We start from the raw sequence: 22037 nt of genomic DNA, 5'->3' as shown, positions 1-22037 counted from the left end.
TCACATCACATAAATTCCTCCTGAGCACATCAAAAAAAGAACATGAGTAATGTGGAAAAAATGGAAGACTAATATAGAAATAAACATGATCCCATGTCATTCAAGATGCCAATATACTCGGGAGATTGTTATATCAAGGAGGATAGTTGCTTCAAACAATTTTTTACTATTACTGTACAGTTTGAGAACAGTATAGTAAAGGAAAATAAAACAAATAGCTCTAAGATCCTAAAAGGCTATAATTGAACATACAGTTACAACTGAAATATTGCCAATCTGGGGGTATTTCCCCATCTCAGCTTCTGAGGTGTTTCAACGCAAGGCAAAAAGAAAAGTTTGATATAGTTAGAGAAATTCCTTGGGGGGGGGGATCTGCACATCTCTAGCTTGCTGTTGGATTTTGCCCAAAAAGGAAATTCGAAACTTGCAGGGAATTTTATTTTGGGAGAATTGCTAATGAATTTTGCATAGCAAAAAGACCTTCAATGAAATGTGTGACATCTCTTGGAGCGGGGAGGGGGTGCATCCATGAAAAAAATAAACTCTATTTACATTTTCCTCAACCAAAGTAGTATGTCTCTGTTCATCTAGGAGATAATTGTTTAAACATGTGAGTTTACAAGCTTATATTATATTATGTTTTTCCTACACACAAATCTGTATAGTATAATATTGCAGCAGCTAAATCCTGACTGATAGTTTTGCCAAAAATACCATTGTTCAGTCTATGATCTGATTGATTTTAGGCCATAAGTACCTTAAGCTAATAAGGACAGAAAAAATAACCCTCACCCCCCCCTTTAACATTGGCAATCACTCAATTGATAAGGCTCATCATAGTTAGACAAGATATTAATTTGATCTTTCTGAAAGATCAATTAGGGGATGAAACATGCCTTGATAATATTCATAGGAACGTTTCCTGGTGATATTCATGACAGACAATTGGAATCAATGAATGTCTTCCCTTCCTTGTTTGTTCAATACACCACTTGTTAGTTCCATCATGACTGTCCTCTGCAAAAACCACAAGCCGAGAATGAGAAAACCGCAGCTCATGAGTAGTGTAGAAAGCAGGCAGTCCTTCAGAAAGTCAAAGTATTGGAGTATGGTATTGTACAGTGAAATCCTATGCATGTCTACTCAAAAGTAAGCCCCACCAGTATAGGACTGCCAAGAAAGATAGTGATGGACAGAACTGTCAATTTCAGTTCTCAGTCTTGCAATCTTAAGCTCAGTCTGCTACATTTCCACATCAGATCGTTTATTTAAAACGCCTCGTGAAAAATCATCAACATTTAAATGCACATTTCTCCTAATATACATATTTCGTATCCAACATTGCCTAATATACACATTTTTGCAAGCAATTTCCCCTGATAGAATGCATTTCTGCATATTTTCACTAATATATGCAGTTTTATGCACACTTTCCCCTATTACATGCATCTTAGTACACATTTGTTGCTGTTGCTGGAGAACTGCATCACAAAATTCAGGAAAAAAATGGAAGATTTCAAAGAATAGCTCTGTTTCAGTCCACAAGTTGTTTTGGGAAGTGAAAATTGGGTAGCTCCACATTAAACTGTAAACCAAAGCAAATTTATCCCCCGTCCACTCTAACAGAGCACTATGCAGGAACAGTGTGGTGAATCCATCCACTTCTGCACCTGAAAGCAGCATATCATAAGGTGGGTGAGCAGGGTTTGTTTTTCTTTCTTAAGCAAATTAGAAACCCTGTTTTGCAAATCGGGGGTGGAAACAGTTTTTCCTAGGCCCTACACTAGGCTGGCACAGCTGAGGGGACCAAGAATTTAGGTGTATCCACAGGGTTCACATGTGGCTGTCTTCATAAAATACCCCATTTCCACACACTACTGAAGGCTTACTATCCTCTCACATCAGTGACAGAACTGCTAGTAGCAGCTTACCACCTGCCTGAGCAAAGTTTGGGGCCTCTACCATGGCAGAGAAATTCCTCTACCAGCAATCCTCTCCTCTACTGGCAAAGACCTACAGACGGGGATCAATGCACTCTCCTACCCTCCACCCCCTTATAACCACTGTGGCATTGTCATCCCAACCTGTAACTTGCTTTAGATACCATTTTAATCCAGGGGGGGGGGGAGCCTCAAGGAAAAAAATGGAGTCATGAATCTATAGTTCCTCATCAGAGTGGGAGAGCCAAGACATACAGGTTGTCTCATTGTTGTACAAATCAGCATGGAGGAGAATGGGTACAAAACTAGAATTATTTGACTCTAACGCCACCTACTGTTGGGCTCTTTGCCTTCTGTCCTACCACCCACCACTGAACTGATGTGAAGATAAAACTGAATAATCAGTATGTATGCTGCTCTCAGTTCACTGGAAGAATAGAATAGCACTCCTGTGAACAAGGTTCAGCATCAGCACAGGTGTATATGTGCACTGAGTTAGATAAGAAGTTAAAGGCCATCTATGGGGATCACAGTTTTCTGCTGCTGCAACAGGAATTGAGGGCCAGTGTCAGCACCTAACATTCTTGGGAAACTGTTGGAGACCCTGCAGGGCAGTCATTTAAGAACAATAACAACCTAGTGCTCCTAACGACACCATACAGTGGGGCCTAGTTACTATTTTAAGGCCGCATATTCAGTTGTTGTGCTAGAATTCCCACTAGAACAATGGCACTTTCGCCCTTACCTCCATCCATGCCAAATCTGCTCTGGAGGGTTGGGATAACCCCCAGATCGGCACATGGACAGGCGAAATCCTTTTGGCAGGCAAGCAGAAATGCTTGTAATGATGGGATGATCTCCTTAGCGCTACACTGAATACAATCACTCCCCTTTCCCAAATGCCTCCTACTATAGCATTGCTTTGGGGCATTGCGGGGAAAATAAAATGTCGGAACCCAGCTACCTGGCAATGCTTGAAGACAAGCCCAGAGGAAGGGAAGCCAGAGGGCACTTTGCCCGGGGCCTCCTGAAACCTAGACACAACCCTGTTGTTATCTATTCCATTCTCATATTCTGAATTTCAAGATGTAGCTGCTGAATGTTGATCAGCTTGGACAGTTATGTACTTTGGCAATGGATTCTTTAGGATGGGTTTTTAGAATGGTGTCTTAGTGCCTGCAACACCCTGTATATCAGGTCTACCAAAAGGTACATTTTAAAAATTCATTCTTAAGTGGAGGACTTTGAGATTTTGTACAAAAGGAATAAATAAATCTCTATTTTTCAATGAAAAGGACATATAGGAAAAGCAAACGTTTGATGCAGACTTTTTAAAAAAGTTTCATAATAATAATAATAATAATAATAATAATAATAATAATAATAATAATAAACATAAGAAGAAAATACGACTACAGTAATGCTGCCCGGTCAGGGTCAGCTCCGCATATTTGTAGCGTTAAGTCCCTGTTGTGCACATTAGAAAATGTCTTAAGATGTTTTTGTTCACAAAGCAGCACAATTCACTTTGTTGTGCTGGATCACTCCTGTTTAAAGTGTTTCCAGCTCCCCTCTCACCCTATCTTTAGGCTTCTTGGGATTAGGAAGGAGGAAGAAAGGAAATGTCTTGTTCAAGAAGGAACTGTGAATTCATTTTAAGTGCGAGGCCATAGTCCTAGCAAAAAAAGGTTCTGAGAGAAATGAAGAGAGGGCTAAATTCTTTCTTTTCAGAGGCCAGCTAATACTTCATAGTGGGACATGTCACTGTCAATAATGATAAAACGAAGGAAAAGGAAGCATGGTCAGAATGCCCTTTGCAGAGATGGGAGCCTGACCCGCAGTTATGCCATGATTCATATATTTGCTTAGGTTAGGCAGGTTTTATTAAGTTGCCTTATATTGAGCCAGAGATTGTTCTAAGGCAATTTCACTCACCAGCCCCTCAAATTTCATTTTCTATTTTTCAACTGAGCCCCCATTGGTTGTGGAGGTCTTTGAGCATACAGGGTACTCAGTTCTTTCTGGGCTTTTAGTAAACTTGGGCAATTTAAGAAATCTTTTGAATTCCATATCACGAGGTTTACCTCTAATCATGCTGATTCCCCCGCTTTTATTATTACATTATTTATTATCTGGGCCCGGTTATTAGGGATTAACAACCTTTGGTTTACCCCTGAATTGCCCCAATACCAGTTGCATTCACACAAAAATAGTGAAAGATCAGGTCTCAAGAAACACAAGATGACTCAGAAAGCAACAGATTGAAAAGAGTTGACAATAACATCATGTGGAAGTGCTCTAAAAACAAATGAATTTTAAAAAAGAGCAATTCCAGAGAAATGGGCTAGTGTAAAGACACCCTAACTATCCCATTGTAGTCTAAACAAAAACCAGAGCTTTACACTGCATGCTGTCACCACAATCTCCTTACCTGTAAAATATGTGTTGGCAGGCAGAGTAGAACTTGGAAATTTATAATACCCATTTCCTGGAAAACGGATTCCTTTCATTACAGTTACACTTGATGTTGCTAAAGATGCATCCATTCTCTCCAGCTGATAGATTGGAGGAGGCCCATTAAGTTCTTTAGGTTCCTTCCAACTTATCTTTATCACTGTGCTGTTTATTCCTTCAGCACAAGGGGCAATTAGCTGTCTTGGAGCTATTTATATAAAAAGAAAAAAGGAAAGATGCATCTGTCCAGTTAAGGTTATCCAAACAATACTGGTTTTCAGAATAAACCTGGAAGTTCTACATGTATAATATATCATCCCCTAGGAAAGCAGTATCAATTACAATTGCAAACAACCTTAGACCTGTGTGCTATTGCAATCATACAGTACAGATAATTCTTGATTTAGTAAAAAAAAAAAAATCTGAATGGCAGCCCCCCAGTGTCTTGTCTGACTTGTCAGTGGTACAGTTCTGGCTTTTTTTTTACCTTAACTACTGATTGAAAGTAATTTTATCTCAGCATCATAAAAAATAATAATACAGACCTTAAGGCACAAATTCAACTAATTCTTGTGAACAAGCGAACCCAGCTATCTCTCCAGAGTGTAATCAAATATATCAGGAATAGGAAATAAAGGTTCTCTTTGATAGGAGGAATTTTGTCTGATCTTTTACCGCTTGGTTAAATCACAATAGAGAAGGTGACTGTCTGATTACAGTGGGAGGGAGTTCCGAAGGTTAGGTACTGCTAAGGTCCGATTCTACCATTGTGTGGAATGGATCTCCTAGTAGGATGGTATCGGCAGGATGCTTGTTCCTACAGAACACACCAATCAACTGGGCATATTGGGAGTGAGATGATTGTATCCATATCCTGGTCCCAAGCTGTATGCTACTTTGTACACTAACACCAGCACCTTCAACCTGGTTCAGAGGAAATTGGCAGCCACTGCAATTATTTCATATGATGGCTGCCCCACCACCCAGGCAGCACTTGAGCCAATACATTTTGTACTAGTGCAGTTGTTTGGTATACAGTCTTTTGTAGCTTGTTGTGGTTTGCTGGCCTGGAAAACTGGCCACTGCTATGCTATGTGGTTAACTTCGGTGCACCAATTTCCTCAAGATATCTTTTAGCTATAATATACTTCTGCACACCACCCCAATATCTTTGCAGTGCTAGATTCCAGTGGTTCCAGGTACTTAGCCAGGGTATGGTTTCCTTCGGAATGAGGGACAGCGGAGACTGTGGTGTTTTTAAGATCTATGGTTTATTTGCAAATATTTACAGCTTGAGCTTCCAGCTTCTACCTCACACACACCAACTCTCAACTGTGGCCTTTGTCTTTCTAACTACTAGCAAGTTGAGGAAGTGGGGCCCACCCATTTGCAATCTGACACAGAGCTGCTTCCTTTGTTACCTTAATGGCCCATATTTAGGTGGCCATGAGCAAAATTCCAGGAATTGAATCCATTCTGGATCCAGGAATTAGAGGGAGGGGCCTCAGGCACACAGTCTACCCACCAAAAAACAAACAAACACCTCATAGCAATACTTTTATCCACTCTGTACTCCAAGCAATCATTACTTTGTAAAACTGTAATGTTTTTACATGAGGAGAGTCCTAAACTATGCCATATATATCAAAGACAGAGTTTTCAGTGATTATAGGGCACAACATTCATTTGGATAACAATCTGGATTAAAATATGCATCTTGCAAATTACTTCAGTTAGCTAAGAGTTTGTTGCAAAGCGCTTCATTTATAACAAATTAATAACATATCCTTAAAGCTTCTTGCATACAAAGCCATCATTTTCTCACATTAACCTGTAGTATGTTGCTATTACTTTTTCTACAACATGATAAAATATTACTTTGGCAGAGGGAATGATGGGAGACAAAAACCCACCAACCGTGCTATGCATTGTAAATTCTTGCTTGGACATCATTTATGACTTCACAATCTAATTAGTATCATACTGCTATGTTCGAAATTTACTGTGTTGAAATTGAAGTAGTGCAGTGTGAGGTCACAAGCTTCCCCGCATAAGTAGCGCAGAGCGCTAATGAAATGCAGTATTAATGCACAGGTTTCAAAAGAAAACATGGCTTTACAATTGGAACTTCACCTTTGGAGCAAATCAGTCTGTGTCAGCATTTTAAATGTGAGTGCCAAGGTTGAGTCCTCTAGTTCAGCTTAGAGTTGCTAAAGCAAAAAGGCTAAAATTCATTATTTCTAAAATGAATACATACAGCCAACTTTTCTTTACAACAACAACAACCACATCTCCCTTAAACAATCATCCTTTAATAAATAGGAGTTGCCTTCACTGTAATTATAACATCTTTGCTACCCAAATTTGAAGCTTTTATGGGGCTTGTGCAATTAACTACTTAAATGCATTGTAACACTTGCTTCTCTGACAGGAAAGTATTGATTTTTTAATCATTTTCAAGTCTACTCTAGCACAAATAAATGTACTACAGTTACAGTTAATGCACTGTGTACACGCATTAAACACTAGCATGACACAATTTATTATTTTTTGATATATGGAACAGAAACCCAACCTTTCAAAAAGCAACATCTTTGGTATAACATTAGTATTGTAACTACCATGTCCTTGGTGATTCGGAATACTTGTGTGTTGACATATACAGTGAAGAGTCTCTATTGAAGCTGGTACTTCAGCAATTTGGACGAAAAAGTAAGATTATAAATCTGCAGTACAGGTTGCCATGTCACTGGATTGTACAATATAGCTGCTAGAGGCTAAAAGGCACAGTATACATTTCCTAAAGGTGTCACTGTGGTACCTGTAGCTGCTTTGTCAAAGGAGCAGAGTATAATTTTGCCTATTTAAATTTTGTCCAAGCCTCCTAAAACACATCTGTCAAAGCATACTCAGCTATATTTTGCATATTTTAATTGTGTAGTGTTTTTAAAATTTATTCCTAGGTAATATATAGTTGGTATATTATAAAGGTAAAATATTAGTTTAAACGCCTATGACTAGGTGTTTGCTGTTGTGTAACAGAGGGCACTAAACAGATGGCCCATACTGTTTTATGTTAAAGATATATCACTTATAAATATTGCTGTATAGGTCACTATAAAAAAGTATTTCGTTTGTGTGTGTGAACAAACACATACATACATATGGACAATCTGCGTGCCTAAAAGAAAAATATAATTGTTGGTAAGTAAAGAGCAGTTAACTTTGTTTTGTTTGAAGCGATATCATTTTAGTTTTAGAAGCTAAGACAGATGCCAGCATTTCACTGCGAACAGATGGTAATTCCATCTAATAGTGCATCTCTGTATTAGTAAGGTCTGTTGTGTATACAAACAGTAATAAACACTAGGTGAGTATCAAAATAAATTTTAATTGTTGACATTAAATTCTGGCAGCCATGCTTCTAAGGATAGTGTATTCTTTTCACAAATCTGTCAGGTTTGCTAATGCAGCTGCTAAAAGTTTCCTATAGCCTGTCAGGTTCTAAAGCCAATAAAAATGGATTTGCATTACAGCTACAAAATTTACAAGTCTACTTCTCTTTCATGCGTTTATATCAACAGCAACCTCTCAGATAATCAGCAGCACTTCTAATGTTTGGTTCCTCTTGACTTTAGTCTGAAATTTGCTCCTCAGTGTTTTCTCTTCAATTAAAACCCGAAATAGCAACAGTCTTTAGCAGCACTTTGAAAACGTCATGAGAATATGGTCTCATTTATGCTTTGGCTACTGCTAATTAGAACTTTAACCTTTTAAATGGCTACTTGTAGGGTTGTCCTTAAACACACACATACACTCATGCTCATATGGTGTACAATTTCAGTTCGTAAGCAAAGGTTCAATGGTATGTTTGCCCCGCAACTGAAAAAATGAGAGCTCACTCGCTGAAGCAGCTGGGCTATTGTTACAAGATGTTAGTAAAAGGGTGCTGGGAATATTTTTAATAGAACTGAGACTAGTTTAGCAATGCAAAGTATTTTGCCATTCAACCTCATGGGTAAATCGTTGTACTGAATGGGAGTGACGGAGACACAGAAATGGTTGAGCAAGGATACCTTTGTCTGTAGTCCAGAATCCTAACTGATGAACCCCCAAAGACACAACTCAACAACAGGGTTGCCTAGTGGTTGATTTAAAATGTAATACCCTGAACTTCAATTTTTAAAACTTATAGGAGGGCTTACAGTAAGACACTGTGAAAGCCATTTTCAAAACAAAGGTAAAAACAAATGAATTACAGAGAACACAGTGAGGCAGCAATAGACAGCAATAAAACTGTTTCACAAGTAGCAGTCATAATTACATATTTTTTAAAAGCTAAACTGAAACTGAAAAATAAAAACTTTAGGTCCAGTACCCAAAAACAGTGCCCATGCCTTTAAATTTCCAGGTGTTAAATGAGCTTCCTGCCATGGTGCAAACCCATTATTCACTAGTCCCTTCTCTCTGGCCACCTCCATGATATTAAATTTGTCCTATAGGAGACAGGTGAGAGTACAAATGAAGAGCTAGTAGGGAACTAATGGGCAGTGGAGGCAGTGACAGCCTTGTTTGCTGCCTTGGGGCATTTATAGCTACTCAAACCATCCCTGGGCAAGGATTAGGCAGCTGTATTGGTTATCCTGATGACATACCTGCACATGGTAGGATTAAAGCTACTTATTTCCAGTTTAAAACAGTAGGGCTGGAATATTCCTCAAATAAACATAACAAGTTTTAAGGGTTCATTGTATTATGAACATAGAATCATATTTCTTTAAAAATCAATGTAAAAAAAAAATCCCGAAAAATATATTGCTTCCACCATATGGGACAACCAACGACTCACCAACCGATTTAAGATGCAGCATATTGAGCTGACCATATGTTACAGTGCTGTTGAATGGCTGAGTGATTCATGCCCGTCACATTCTAGTATATCAATTAAAGCTCCTTGAAGTCTGCATGATTTGTGTCTCTGTTATTAAACCCTGCTAATTCATCCCACTTACACATCTGTTATAAATCTCTAGGAGTGCTGCATGATTCATGGCAATCTGTGAGCATGGTACAGCAAATTCTTCTCCTTGTAATTAACAGTAAATTGTTTTACTGCCATGCAATGAATTTTTCAGTTATATTGCAAATGAACTCCTAAATGCATGGCTCTTTCCTAAGAACTGACTTATATCATTAGGCAATTAAAAAGTATTGCTTTGAACCAAAAGCTTTTAATCAAGAGAAATACAACTTAAACTCAGCCTAAAGACCATGCAAATTTGACATACTGGCAACAGAATAATTTGTGCAATTTCCCGAGGAGTGAAATATGTCCTTTGGGGAGAACAAACAAATAAGGTTTGGCTCATGCAGTGGTGCACAAAGAGCACCCAATCTGTAGCTGGAGAGCACTTGGCCAGAGAAGATACTGAGCGGATACTGTTTATCTCGGGAGTTATTTAAATCATCTGTCATTTGCAAATTCCTCAGATTATGTTTCACGTCTCTAATTGTAACACAGTGCCTATATTCTTGAAATAAATAATTGGATAATTAACCAAGCAAAATCATCACAGGATTCCAGTACTAGTCAAGAGTTTCAGTCAAAGGTGAAGCCGAATCGCTTTCGCTTTGCTGCTTCTGTAGCTTCCTGAAGAGGCTTTGATTTTTCAACCCTGCCCCCCGCCACTCCCCATCTCAATCTAGATCTTGGCACCAGACTGAAATTCATGAGTCCATACATCAAGCCAGTATAACAACAAATAAAATTAGATTCAAAGAAGGGGGTACTAATTGAAGGACGGCAAGCAAAAGTATATATGTGTTTATAAATATATATGTGGATGCAATGGCACATTTGCATGCTCATTTTCCCTTTTAAGCAAGGAGCAGAAAGTGACTTTGTTTTAATGAGGGATTATTCAAGACAGGAATGAACAAAATGCATTCATAACTAAGAACAAAGATTGTATTGTGAAACAAAAAAACAGACAACTGCTGAGAAAGAAGGGGATGATTGGTTTATGCATTATGAATAAAAAGGTAGAAAAATATTTATATTAGTATTCACTAATGACTATATATACAAGATTGCTGTAATTAAAATTATAAATTAACATATTAAGAGTGCTTGTTTAATCACTTTGGGTCCCATTCACAGTGACAGACTTTTATGTACTTGCATGCAAAGCAATGTGTGTTTTCAGACTAGAGGCAAACAGCCTGCGTATTTTACTTTTAATAGAGAAAGGAAAATCTAATGCACCACTAATTACCAGTTAATTGGATATGGGTGGTTTTTAAGACTATGATAGAGTATTGTGCTTAAAAACCATTATATGACAGGCAAAACATATGGTTCTTATCAGTAGTGTGTACCTTTCTGAACTATTGGAAATTCAGGCATTACAGGTTTCTCTTTGAATACAGTGAACCTAGGGATGGCAAAACTTGAATAAAAATATACCGTACATCAAATCCTATGCTCCCAAAGGTGTGGAGCTTGTTTTGCTTTTGGAAACTGTATTCCATTCATAAATTGATGAAAACTGAGTATTTTCCAGATGCACAAGTGTCAAAGGAAAAAACAGCATCAAAGATAGAAATAGGCCCTGCAGCATGGCAGATATACATGTAAAAACATAGTAGGAGTCCTACTGGATTGGACCAGCTATCTAGTCTAATAGTAGCCTGCTTCCTAAGTGGCCATTCAGAAAAGAAAAGCCTGCTGGATCAGGCCAATGCCCCATCTAGTACTCACAGTGGCCAACCAGATGTTTATGGGAAGCACGCAAGCAGGACCTGAGTGCATCTGTACTCTGCCTACCTGGGATGTGACTGTGGCTAGTAGCTGCTGATAGCCTTATCCTCCATGAATTTGTTCAATCCCATTTTTAAAACCCACCAAGTTGGTGGCCATTGCTGCTTCCTGTGGAAGTCCCACAACTGCACTGTGTGAAGAAGGACTTTCATTTATCTGTCCTCAACCTTCATTGGATGTCCACAAGTTCTAGTATTTTGAGAGAGGGAGAAAGACCTTTCTCTATCCACTTTTTTTCCATGCCATGCAAAACTTTAGACACATCATGTTGCCTCTTACTCACCTTAACTAAAAAGTCCCACATGTTGCAACTTTTCACCTCACAGGGGAATTTGATCATTTTGGTTGCTCTTTTCCAACTCCAAAATACCCTTCTTGAGGTGAGGTGACCAGAAGTGTGAACAGTATTCCGAATGTGGCCACACCATAGATTTGTATAACCACATTATGACACTGGCATTTATTTTCAACTCCTTTCCTAACGATCCTTAGCCTGGAACTCACTGTGACAAAGTTGCTCAATGGGACTTGAGCTTATCAAACAAAGAACTTGTTTTTAGTCATGACCAACTTTAGCTGAATCTGGGCCAATGAATCTGCAATACAGTATTTTATGATAGCACTGGTACAAATAGATAATCAGTACCACCATATAGCTCAGGCTCATATAATAGGCCATTTAAACTATTTTAAAACCATTTCTGAATATCATGCTCACCTGCCACAAAACATGCAGTACATGTAGGGTTGCCATATTTGAAAAAGTAAAAACCAGGACACCCCAAACGTTTTTTTTACAAAACACCCAAAAAAAACCGTGATTTTTCAATTGACTTGCCCTAAGATCCAGGACAAAGCGCCACCTTTCAGAAATTCCCGCCTTTTAAATCCTGGTAATGTCCAGGAAAATCATATGACATATGACAGCCCTAAGTACACGTTTATATTTCCACTTTAAGATCAACATTAGGCATTTAAAATGTTTTACGGTTATTTGAAACTCATCTTTAATATTTGACAAATAAATGATAACTGTGTTTCTTAGACACCAGTGGGAATTTGATTCAGATTTCAAGTTCAGATTTGTGTTTGCATGTTCTGGATTCTAATTTGGAGACACCAAGCATAAACATCCAAGCTTACTGTTGCTTACAGTTAAAATGGGATCTGTAGAAATATTAGCATTATTGTCTGATTTTAATATATGTGAAACCTGGAGCGGTGAGGAGTGCTAACGCATTGCACGAGCACCTCTCCTTGTGCCAGCTTGGTCCTGACAATCCTTCTGTTTGTGCAGGTTTTGCCCGGCAACACCTACACAGATGGGCCTGTCATGCCCCCTGAATGTCTAAATATTCACTTTTGCTTTGACACATGAGCAAGAGACAATAACCAAATGGTTATCTTCCCTCAGCCACCAGCTGTTCACCATTGGCAGCAAAGACGATAGGAGTTATTTGCAGGAGCGTCAGTCCCATTTTTTAACAGTAATATCTGATGATTCCCTATAGAAAATAATTATTCAGGTTTCCATGGCACTTCTCTGCTGCTTTCCATGTGTTGACTTTAAACTCCATGATGAAAAGGTATAGAAGTATCATTTGCTTCTAAGGTTTCAAATGTAAAAGTGTATAAATGCAGATGGAAAGTTCAAGCTGGTTTTTTCAAAAAAAGAGGTTCACACTCATGATACTAGATGACTACACCTGCAGTGCTATTGGCAGGTAGGGATCCATACCACTTTACAAAGGGATGCTCTGAACAACCCAGAGCCAACAGTTCTGTGGAACATTTGCTTTAAGCAGAACTCCAAAGTCTCTCTCATAAATTATCTTGGGAATATAAGATGCCTAGTGAAGCTGTGTAATGAACCCAATGAAATCTGTGGATCCATTCACCTCCACTCACTTTCCAGGACAGATCTCCCTACAATGTTATAAAAATGTATTATAATAAGGAAGCATTTGGGATCTTGTAAGCAGTCCCTCTGCTTTTGGTTTGCATTGTTCTTCTAGACTACCAAAAAAAGCAGTCACTGAAATAGGAGCAAAGCGCATAATTCTCTCTTTCATGTAAACACCATACATTTGAACTGTAGCTTGTTACAGGTGCTAAGAATTGTAGCTCGGTGTCAGGTGAACTACAGTTCCCAGGATTATTTGGGGATGCCCTGGGTTTTAAATGTGCTTCATAAGGTATGTTATATGCACAGCCTAGCCAAACTGGATCTGCAGCTTCTTTTCCCAAACACCCACAATGCTATCAAAATGCATTTCAGATGGTGCTCTTGTATTTACTCCTGATAATTAGCACCAAAGAGATTGTTAATTAAAGTAGCCTTTAAAATAATTGTCAATTGTATTTTGCTTGTGCATCTCAGCAAGAGTTGACACACATAGCACATTTGCTAGATTTCAGTGAAAAAGGTTAATTCAAGTAAGTGGATATAGGCTTAAAATGGCAACTTTCCAAACCTAGAAATGATAAATAGAAAAATACTGAACATTTAATATATCTAAATCTACTGGTCACTCAATTTTACAATCTACTGTATTGTTTAATGTGACTGATGCCAAATTATTAAAACAATAATAAACAAGCTGTCAGGTTTCAATGAGCTGTTTATTTTCAAGAAATTAACAGATAAGCAGGAAACGATGCTTTATCACTAATAATAGTCAAGGGTCCTATCTAAATACCATTAGTTATTTTTTAAACAGTTCATTACAATATATTACAGAATCCTGAGGTACAAAGATTTGAAGGGTTGGCACCTACATATTCTCCAAATTACAACAACAATCTTTATTACGGTCCATAGACCCATCAATTCATTACAAAGCAATACCCTATTTGAACAACCAGCCTTCAGGTTACACAAGCATTTTGTTCAGACTTAAAATAGGGATCACTGGTTCTAGCAACCACTGATAAAACTTCACTACTGCTAATGTTCTAGCATTTGTCCGGTCTTCCAGTAGGAACCTGACATTGTAATCCTCTGATTTTCCTGGGATCGGAACTAGCAGGGGTGAAATCAGTTCAGCCCTGGCTTGCTCGAATTTCACACAATGCAGCAAAATATGTTTGATAGAGTCTGTGTCTTGGGCACATGAGCACAGTCCAAATTACACATCTCAACTGAGTGTTTGAGACTGATGCTGAGGAGTATAATTCTGTACACCAGGGATTGGGAAGTTCAGACCCAGTGACTAAATGTGCATTTCTATCTTGTTCTCAGGACTCCTCCCTAGCCACACCCTTTGCCTATCCTGCTTTGCATTCTCCTTGAATGTTTTGTCTAGCTGAAATGTATCCTCAAACTCTTATAATGCCTATTGCTTGCCTGGATAGAAGACAGAGGGGGATGTTTCAGTGTGGTTGGGGAAAAGCCCACTGTGCAAAGGTAAAATTAACATTCATTGCTCTGCCAAATTTTGCTTCCAGTGCTTCCTACTGACATGCAGGTCCCAAAACATTGCCTAGAAGAGGTTGCAATTCTTGGGCTGAAAAATCTTCCCTGTCCCTACTGCATGCTGTAGTGCAATAAACAGACAAATCATATTCAAACATTATGCCAATTTATGTGGGGGTAGAGGGTCACATGTGCATCCAAATATGTGGACATTTATACATCCTGCAAGTGTACCTTTCCCCCCCCCCCTAGGTTTCAATCATGCATATAGCTCTCAGAAAAACTTCCTGCACTACTCCCGGTTAAGATAAAGGTGGGTTTTTGTTATAGGACATCCAAAATGTGAACAGGATAGTTGGTCCCCCTACCCAAAAATGCAGGAACAGGTGATGCAGCCTATGACCAGGGTGCCAATAATTTTGCAACTGTAAGATGCTATATATATGTATGCTAAACATGCTATTGATACAAAAGGTGATAGTAATAAATATTAACTTCATTAGGCTTATGTACTTTATTTGCTGAAACTGTAAACAAACAAACAAATGTATGTTAAATGGCTTCTCATTGAAAAAGAAACCCATGCAGGCTTTCCAATACATTACAAGCCTATGTGGAAAACATGGAGTTTTGTTTTTAATCTGTCATGGTAAACAAATACCAATTAAGCTAGTCACTTTGTATTAACACAGCACCTATCTGAGTCACTGTGCATCAACCTGTGATCATCTGTAATGGTGCTCATTAGAAAGGTACGTGCTAAATTTGTATTTCAATACAATTTTTTCTCTCCACTTACCTGCTGCTAAAGTTTGCCCCATTCCTGGCTCGCTGCTGACACAGCCAACTTGATTGCAGAGAGTAATGGTAAAATAGTAAATTCTGTATGGTTCCAGTCCTTCCACTGTGTAGGACTGTTCATCAGCTTCAGCAACATACAAAACCTAAAAAGCAAATAGAGTTAAGACAGCTATCTTGATAGCACTTCCATTATTTTACACTGATAAGAAAGTACATTTAGCAAAAATAAATTAGCTTTTGCTGATTTTTAAAAAACCTTTTTTTTAACCTTAATACGTTTGCCAAGAGCCATTAGTAGAAACAGGAATATTTCAAGGAACCTCAAAGCGCTAGAGTATAAATTGTAATTGAATATAAACTGTAGTGTTGCAGCTTACACTGATTTTATGCAATCACAGATTTAGCAGATTGTCAATAAATAAACAAATAAACAGAAATGGTTATTTTTACAAACAGTGTAGATTAAGCATTATACCATTCTGTGATGAAATCTACCAGTCCAATCACCATGGAATAAGAGGGATGGCTAACAAGTATTTCAAAGAGAAGACTTGTGTCTTGCAAACAGATGAATTTATTAGTATCATCACCAATATTAATTATATATCAGCACTAGTGGGTTTAGCACTAAGAAAATGAATTTTCCTTAAGGTAGTTTACATGGGCATTATTTCAGTGGAACAGTGAAAAGAAGAGGAAGGAAAAATCCACAATAGGGAGGGAACATTCCAGCAAGCAGCCCACTCCTGATCTTTTAACAATGGCCAGGAGACAAAGAAATGTTTTGTCTGCACTGGACCTCTTGGGTATCCTTGCAGAATTAAACCATGACTTTATGTATACAAGCCATCAGACATTCCCTTCAGAACAATTTGCCAGGAATAAGCCATGTCCTCTCATACGGAGACAAACAGACAGAAAGTCAGCTCCACCCTGGGCAAAATGCCATAGTAACAACTTTGATACTCCCCACTGCACTTTGATAATGGCAAGCACTGCTCCACTGGCAAATTTGAATTTGGCATAGCCAACAAGACTGGGACCACTTTATAACATCCATATATCAATAAGCAGAGAAAACAGATTGCTAATAACAATAATACCTGAGAATACACTGGCAATACTTTTTGTTCAGTAATTACATTGACGCTGTACCCCATCACTTCTCCTCTTGCTTCATTATCTTGTGGCTTTTCCCAAGATACATTGACAGAATATGGTGAAAGAGGGAATACTGATGGAGGTGGCATGAATACAGGAGCTAAAACACAAATAAATGTGCTAATTTATCATAAAATAAATGAACAACGTGTGTCAGGCAAGTTTTCCCACTATATTTGTAAAATACCATCTGTTAAACTTGATAAAATGGCTGTTTGCATCCAATTCCTAAATAAGCAGCTTGTAGAAATTAATTTTCAGGTCTAAAAGGAATTTTCATATGGTTTACAATGCTACAAATTTAAAGTAAATTTATCCCACCTATAGGCAAAGTATGGGATCTATTATTTTTATGGTGCACTAACCACCACTTAAAATTTGAAACACAATATACCGGTAAGTTTCACAGAATAATGCAGATGGATTTTTAAAAGCACAGCCATTCTGCGACCCAGGAAAGCCCTGATTAGAGGAAAAATTGTTGAATACTTATACACTGTCAAAGTAAATTTAATTGCTGAGCAGTTTTGAAATCAACATGTTTCTCTTGTATTATAATAGCTGGTATTTCAGAGATGTTTAATTATGTCACATGTGACTGCTGCAGGATAAGCCTCCATTTTTCAAGACATATAGGCACTGTAAAATGGTTGTCTTTTGGAAAACACCATTTACAAATCCATCCACAGCAAAAATGCTGGGTTTTTAAAAGTTAACAGCCCAATCCACAATCCTTGGCTTTCAGCCATTTATTCATACGTTAAGTTCCAGCTGAAGGAAATCAATGGGGCTTGTGTTCAACTGAAATGTCTTTGGGATTGAGATACCTACATGGTTGACTTGAGTTAGACTATTGTTATGATCTTTTTTAACCAAATGATTCTGAGAGTCAATTTAATGGAAATACATAGGGTTTACTTCCAAGTAAGTAAATATGGGACTCGAATGTTCATTTAAATGTAGCATAACAAGGTATAAATCACACTTATCCAACATAGTGGAAGACTTCCTATCTGTTTAGCAGATAAAATTAAGTGAAAGAGAAATCACTGGCTAGAAAGTAACGTACAATTATAAACAACCAGCTAATTCAATATGACAACTCTTAAAATAAAATTATGCTTATGAACCCTTCTTAATTAGTTATAATTAACTGGATTGAACCTGGACATCAACCACATCCACCAATTTCATGAAAATAGGATCAGAGACCACAAATGTTTTTAAATATGTTTTCAAATCAACCCATGAAAAAATAAGACTTCAAAGTAAGGGCCTAATCCAGACAAAATTAAATCTTTTTCAGTTACACCGAGTTCAATGGAGAGTGGGTCTGTTTATGCCATAGGTAATTTAAATGCAGCAGCATAAGGCTAGGTGTAGACATTATGGCACCCCATGTATGTATCCCATCAAAGCAGAAAGCCCACTATCACAAACTACATGTGAAATTTTTACATATCTATTCAACATGCTGCTGGCAGAAATGGAAAAAAATACGCAAAACAATGATGCCATTTTATGTGTTTCGTTTGAGTAGAATTTACTGTGCAGAGGGGTAGGGTTAGCTTTTGGCAGCAGCTATACATGTTCCATAACATCTACTTCCAGAATTCATTTGTGGACTGTCAATGATCATCATAAAGCTCACTCTGACATGAAGGTAATATGTGATAAATGTGACAAAATAAAATAAAGACATACTGCTGGTATACCGTCTTAAGACTCTGTAAATAAGACTACTCTAAATGTAGTATAGTTTAAGCACAGTTGTTATGAGGAAATACTAGTGAATTTAAATTGTTAAGAGGATGGCAAAGAATCCTATAATAGCACTTACAAGGTGAAACCTAAATGAACAAGCAATGTCAAGGAGTAAGGTTCGAAAGGCATATTCCGAAAGAAAAATCTAAGTCTTGAAAATGAGTTTACAAGGGTTAACAATTACCTGCCTCTGCTGTTCTCTGTGATGTCCAACGAGAAAATGTGCTGCCGGCCATATTGATTGATAAAACACGGAACTCATATACTGTGAATGGCTCCAAATCAGTGATGTTGGTGCTAGTAAGAGGTGGTTTCAAAGCATTCTCATTGGCAGATTCTGTCACTGGGTGAGGACTGAACCACCCACTTGTTTGGAAAACACGATTTTCAGGAGGAATATGTGTTCCATCCGACTGTCGGGTTCCTCTCATATATAGTTCATATCTAATAATTATACCTAGAAATAACAGTGGTTTACCAAAGATATGTCAGCTGGAAAGGGTCTAAAATACCGGTACTTCTGTTTCTAGTACCACCTACTGGTAGAAACATTGTCCACTGATGGCACTGTATAAATACAACTACAACCATAATACATTGCAAAACCTGCCCTCCCACAGGCTTGAGGAATTTAATTCCTATGGATTCTGATAGACTCTTCCAATTGCACTTCAAATTCTGTGATGTAGTTTTCATCTCAAAGCAACATGTTTAAGAGAAATTTTGTTTAAGCATGCTTGCATTAGGAGTGAAAACCTTAGGCCCAAGCACTCTGCTTATCTCTGTGGTCCTTGGTACTATACCCTTCACCAGATAAGAGACGTGGGTGGTGCTGTGGTCTAAAACACTAAGCCTCTTGGGCTTGCTGATCCGAAGGTCGGCAGTTCAAATCCGCATGACGGGCCAGCTTCTGCCAACCTAGCAGTTCAAAAGCATGCCAGGGCAAGTAGATAAATAGGTACCACTGCGGCAGGAAAGTAAACAGTGTTTCCGTGTGCTCTGGCACTTCTCATGGTCCTCCATGTGCCAGTAGCGATTTAGTCATGCTGGCCACATGACCCAGAAAGCTGTCTGTGGACAAACGCTGGCTCCCTTAGCCTGAAAAGTGAGATAAGCACCATACCCCATAGTCGCCTTTGACTAGACTTAACCATCCAGGGGCCCTTTACCATTACCTACCCCTCACCAGCCCCACTTACCTCTCCTGGGGAGAAAAAGTTGTGCCCAGTAAAAATAACATTTTTAAAATGCACTTATATGAGCAATACATGTTGTACCTACTTAAGCAAAAGAAATAGAATCCTACCATTTGCTTTATTGGGTGGGTTCCATTCTATAGCCAGTGTCGTAGAGTTGATAGTTTGTACAACTGGAGGATGCTGCTGTTCAGGTGGGGCCTGTGCAGTAACTATTGCCACCTCCTGGCTCTGCAAACAGCCTCCATGGGTACATGCTTGAACATAAAAACTGTATTTTGTAAATGGAATCAGATTCCATACAGTTGTTGAGGTTTCTAAGCCTTCATACTGGTCACAGGCCTGAAGTTCAAGTAAAGAAGTGCATGTCAATACATATTTCTCTATTGGACCAGAGTCGTTTGATAGGCTTGTCCAGCTGAATGAAACAGAGTGCGGTCCAACAGGAATAACTGGGTTTAAATGCAAGTTTCCTACAGGTATCCCAGGCTGTGTTCTGTATGTCAAGGCTGCACTGCTTGTAGATCCATGGACATTGCTGGCCTCAAGGTGGTATGAATAGAAGGAATAGGGAGATAGAGATGTATCCGTGAAGATTTGGATGCCTACATTATAAACATAAAAAGTTACATTTCAGTTGTCAGATCCCAAGGAGCCACATATAAATTTCTCATTTTTATCTTTTTAAACCTGCAGTATAATGGATACTTTGTAATTACCAATGCTGGGAGGGTGATCAGGTAAGGGCCTTCCCCAACAACGCTTTCCGCTGCTGTTGGTAAACTTGAATAAAATATTCCTTGCTTTAGTAAAGTCTCAATAAATTTAATTTCATTAATAGACTTCCGGCGGCGACGCCATTGCGGGTGGTCGTGGGCTGCTTCGGCTGCGAAGCGCCCAGTCCATCCCGGGGGTTTGGAGCCCCGCTACCGCAAAGCGGGGCTCCGGTGGGGTGCGGGAAGAGCGTCCCGCACCCTGGGCTCCCCGGCTGTGCCCGTTGTGGCTCCGAACCCTTCCCTCGCTCCCCCTGTAATGGGGGAGCGGGGGTGAAGGGACGACGGAGCCGGGCTATAGGGGATATGCCCCAACCGGGATGTAAATGCGGCGGCAAAGCCTGTGATGAGCGTCTAAGTTCTACCTGTCTTTAGCGAATTGAAAGAACCCGGTGGTCGTGAGTATTTGACTGACTTTGATTGACTTTTTTATCTTTGTAACGATCCGGGGGGAAGAGGAAAGGGAGCCTGCCTTCCTCCCTTCGGGAAAGAAAGAAAATAACCAGTTTGAGTGACTGCTGCTACAATAATGGATACAAAGTATTTGGAATTTGAAAACTGAGACTGCTGAGATTTCCCTTTGGGGATTAAGTGGGCAGAAAATATCTCCTTTTAAAGTTTTGATCTTTACACTCTGGCTTCAGAAAAAATGGCGATGGGAAATTTGGACTGACGTGGGAAACAATTGAAACAAAGGAAGGAAGAGACAGGAACTGAAATTTGATACTCACCCTCTCCTCCAAAATGCTGGAATTCGTGTTTGAACTTGTTTTGAACTCTGGTCTAAAGGAGGAAGAAATGCTTGCTGTCTTGAGGCTGGAACTGCTTAATCGGAAATTGCAAGTTTTGAGTGGGATTATAAATAAAAAGAACTTACTTCCCACAGAGGAGGCTTTTCAAAAGTTTTACACAATGGAAGCAAACCTTGGCAAAGAGTTAGAAGGGGTACTTCAAGGATGGTCTGAAGTGGCTGGGCGACTCCGGGAAAAGGAACCGTTTTCTGGGGGTGGCAGCCCCGGAACGGGAAAATTTACAATATCCAGACCCCGAGGTGGGAGCTCGGGGGCAAGGGACATGGAATTAAGATATCTACAAGAAGAAGAAGTATGGTACAAAGAAACGGAGGAGCCTAGAAAAGATGTGATGTGTACCCTGAAACTCGATGCAAGGTCTGTTGTGAATACTGCCTGGATCTGTGGACACCTGGTAAAAGAAGACATCTCGAGGATTGGTTCCGACGAAAGACAGAGAAAGACAATGGATAGAGGGGGGGTGGGATGAAGCACTAAATGTAAAACCCAAATGGTCTGCTATGGTATCTGAAACCGGAGAGTGAAGCTTGTTAAGAATAACTTTATTTTGAATAAGTAAGGGGATATTGGATTTTAAGTTAAAGCAGCATGATAATGGACAGAAGAAATAAGTTTAGTTTTTATAAGAATATTCTGTTAAGACTTATGATATAATAGGATGATGAAGATAATTGTGTTATCTTTAATTTAAGTTAAAAAAAATTTTATAGAGAAAAGGTGTTAAGAAAGTAAAATATGCATTTAAAACCGAAGGTGAAAAGGCAGGGGGAGTCAAACGTCAAGATTCGGAAATAGAATTTTTTTTTTTTACTAGGTATATAAACAAGAAGAAGAATCCTGGCATTATGTGTATTTGTAATTGTTTTGTATTTGTAGGTGTGGGTCTGGGTTTGTGTTGTAT

At 38.8% G+C, this 22037-nt stretch overlaps 1 protein-coding gene across 1 annotated transcript in view; it reads right to left on the bottom strand.

Moving 5' to 3' along the window:
* Positions 1-22037, bottom strand: part of USH2A (usherin) — a 454712-nt gene that overhangs the window by 313329 nt on the left and 119346 nt on the right. The window contains exons 16-20 of the mRNA XM_033144773.1: positions 19662-20156; positions 18540-18812; positions 16534-16691; positions 15429-15573; positions 4372-4602 (exon numbers count right to left, since the gene is read on the bottom strand). Coding sequence (XP_033000664.1) covers positions 4372-4602; positions 15429-15573; positions 16534-16691; positions 18540-18812; positions 19662-20156 — 1302 coding nt within the window. The remainder of the gene's footprint in view (positions 1-4371; positions 4603-15428; positions 15574-16533; positions 16692-18539; positions 18813-19661; positions 20157-22037) is intronic.

Source organism: Lacerta agilis, chromosome 3, assembly GCF_009819535.1.
Source record: "Lacerta agilis isolate rLacAgi1 chromosome 3, rLacAgi1.pri, whole genome shotgun sequence".
NCBI lineage: Eukaryota > Metazoa > Chordata > Lepidosauria > Squamata > Lacertidae > Lacerta > Lacerta agilis.
Note: the sequence above shows the minus strand (reverse complement) of the source record. Positions and strands in the feature narration are given on the sequence as shown.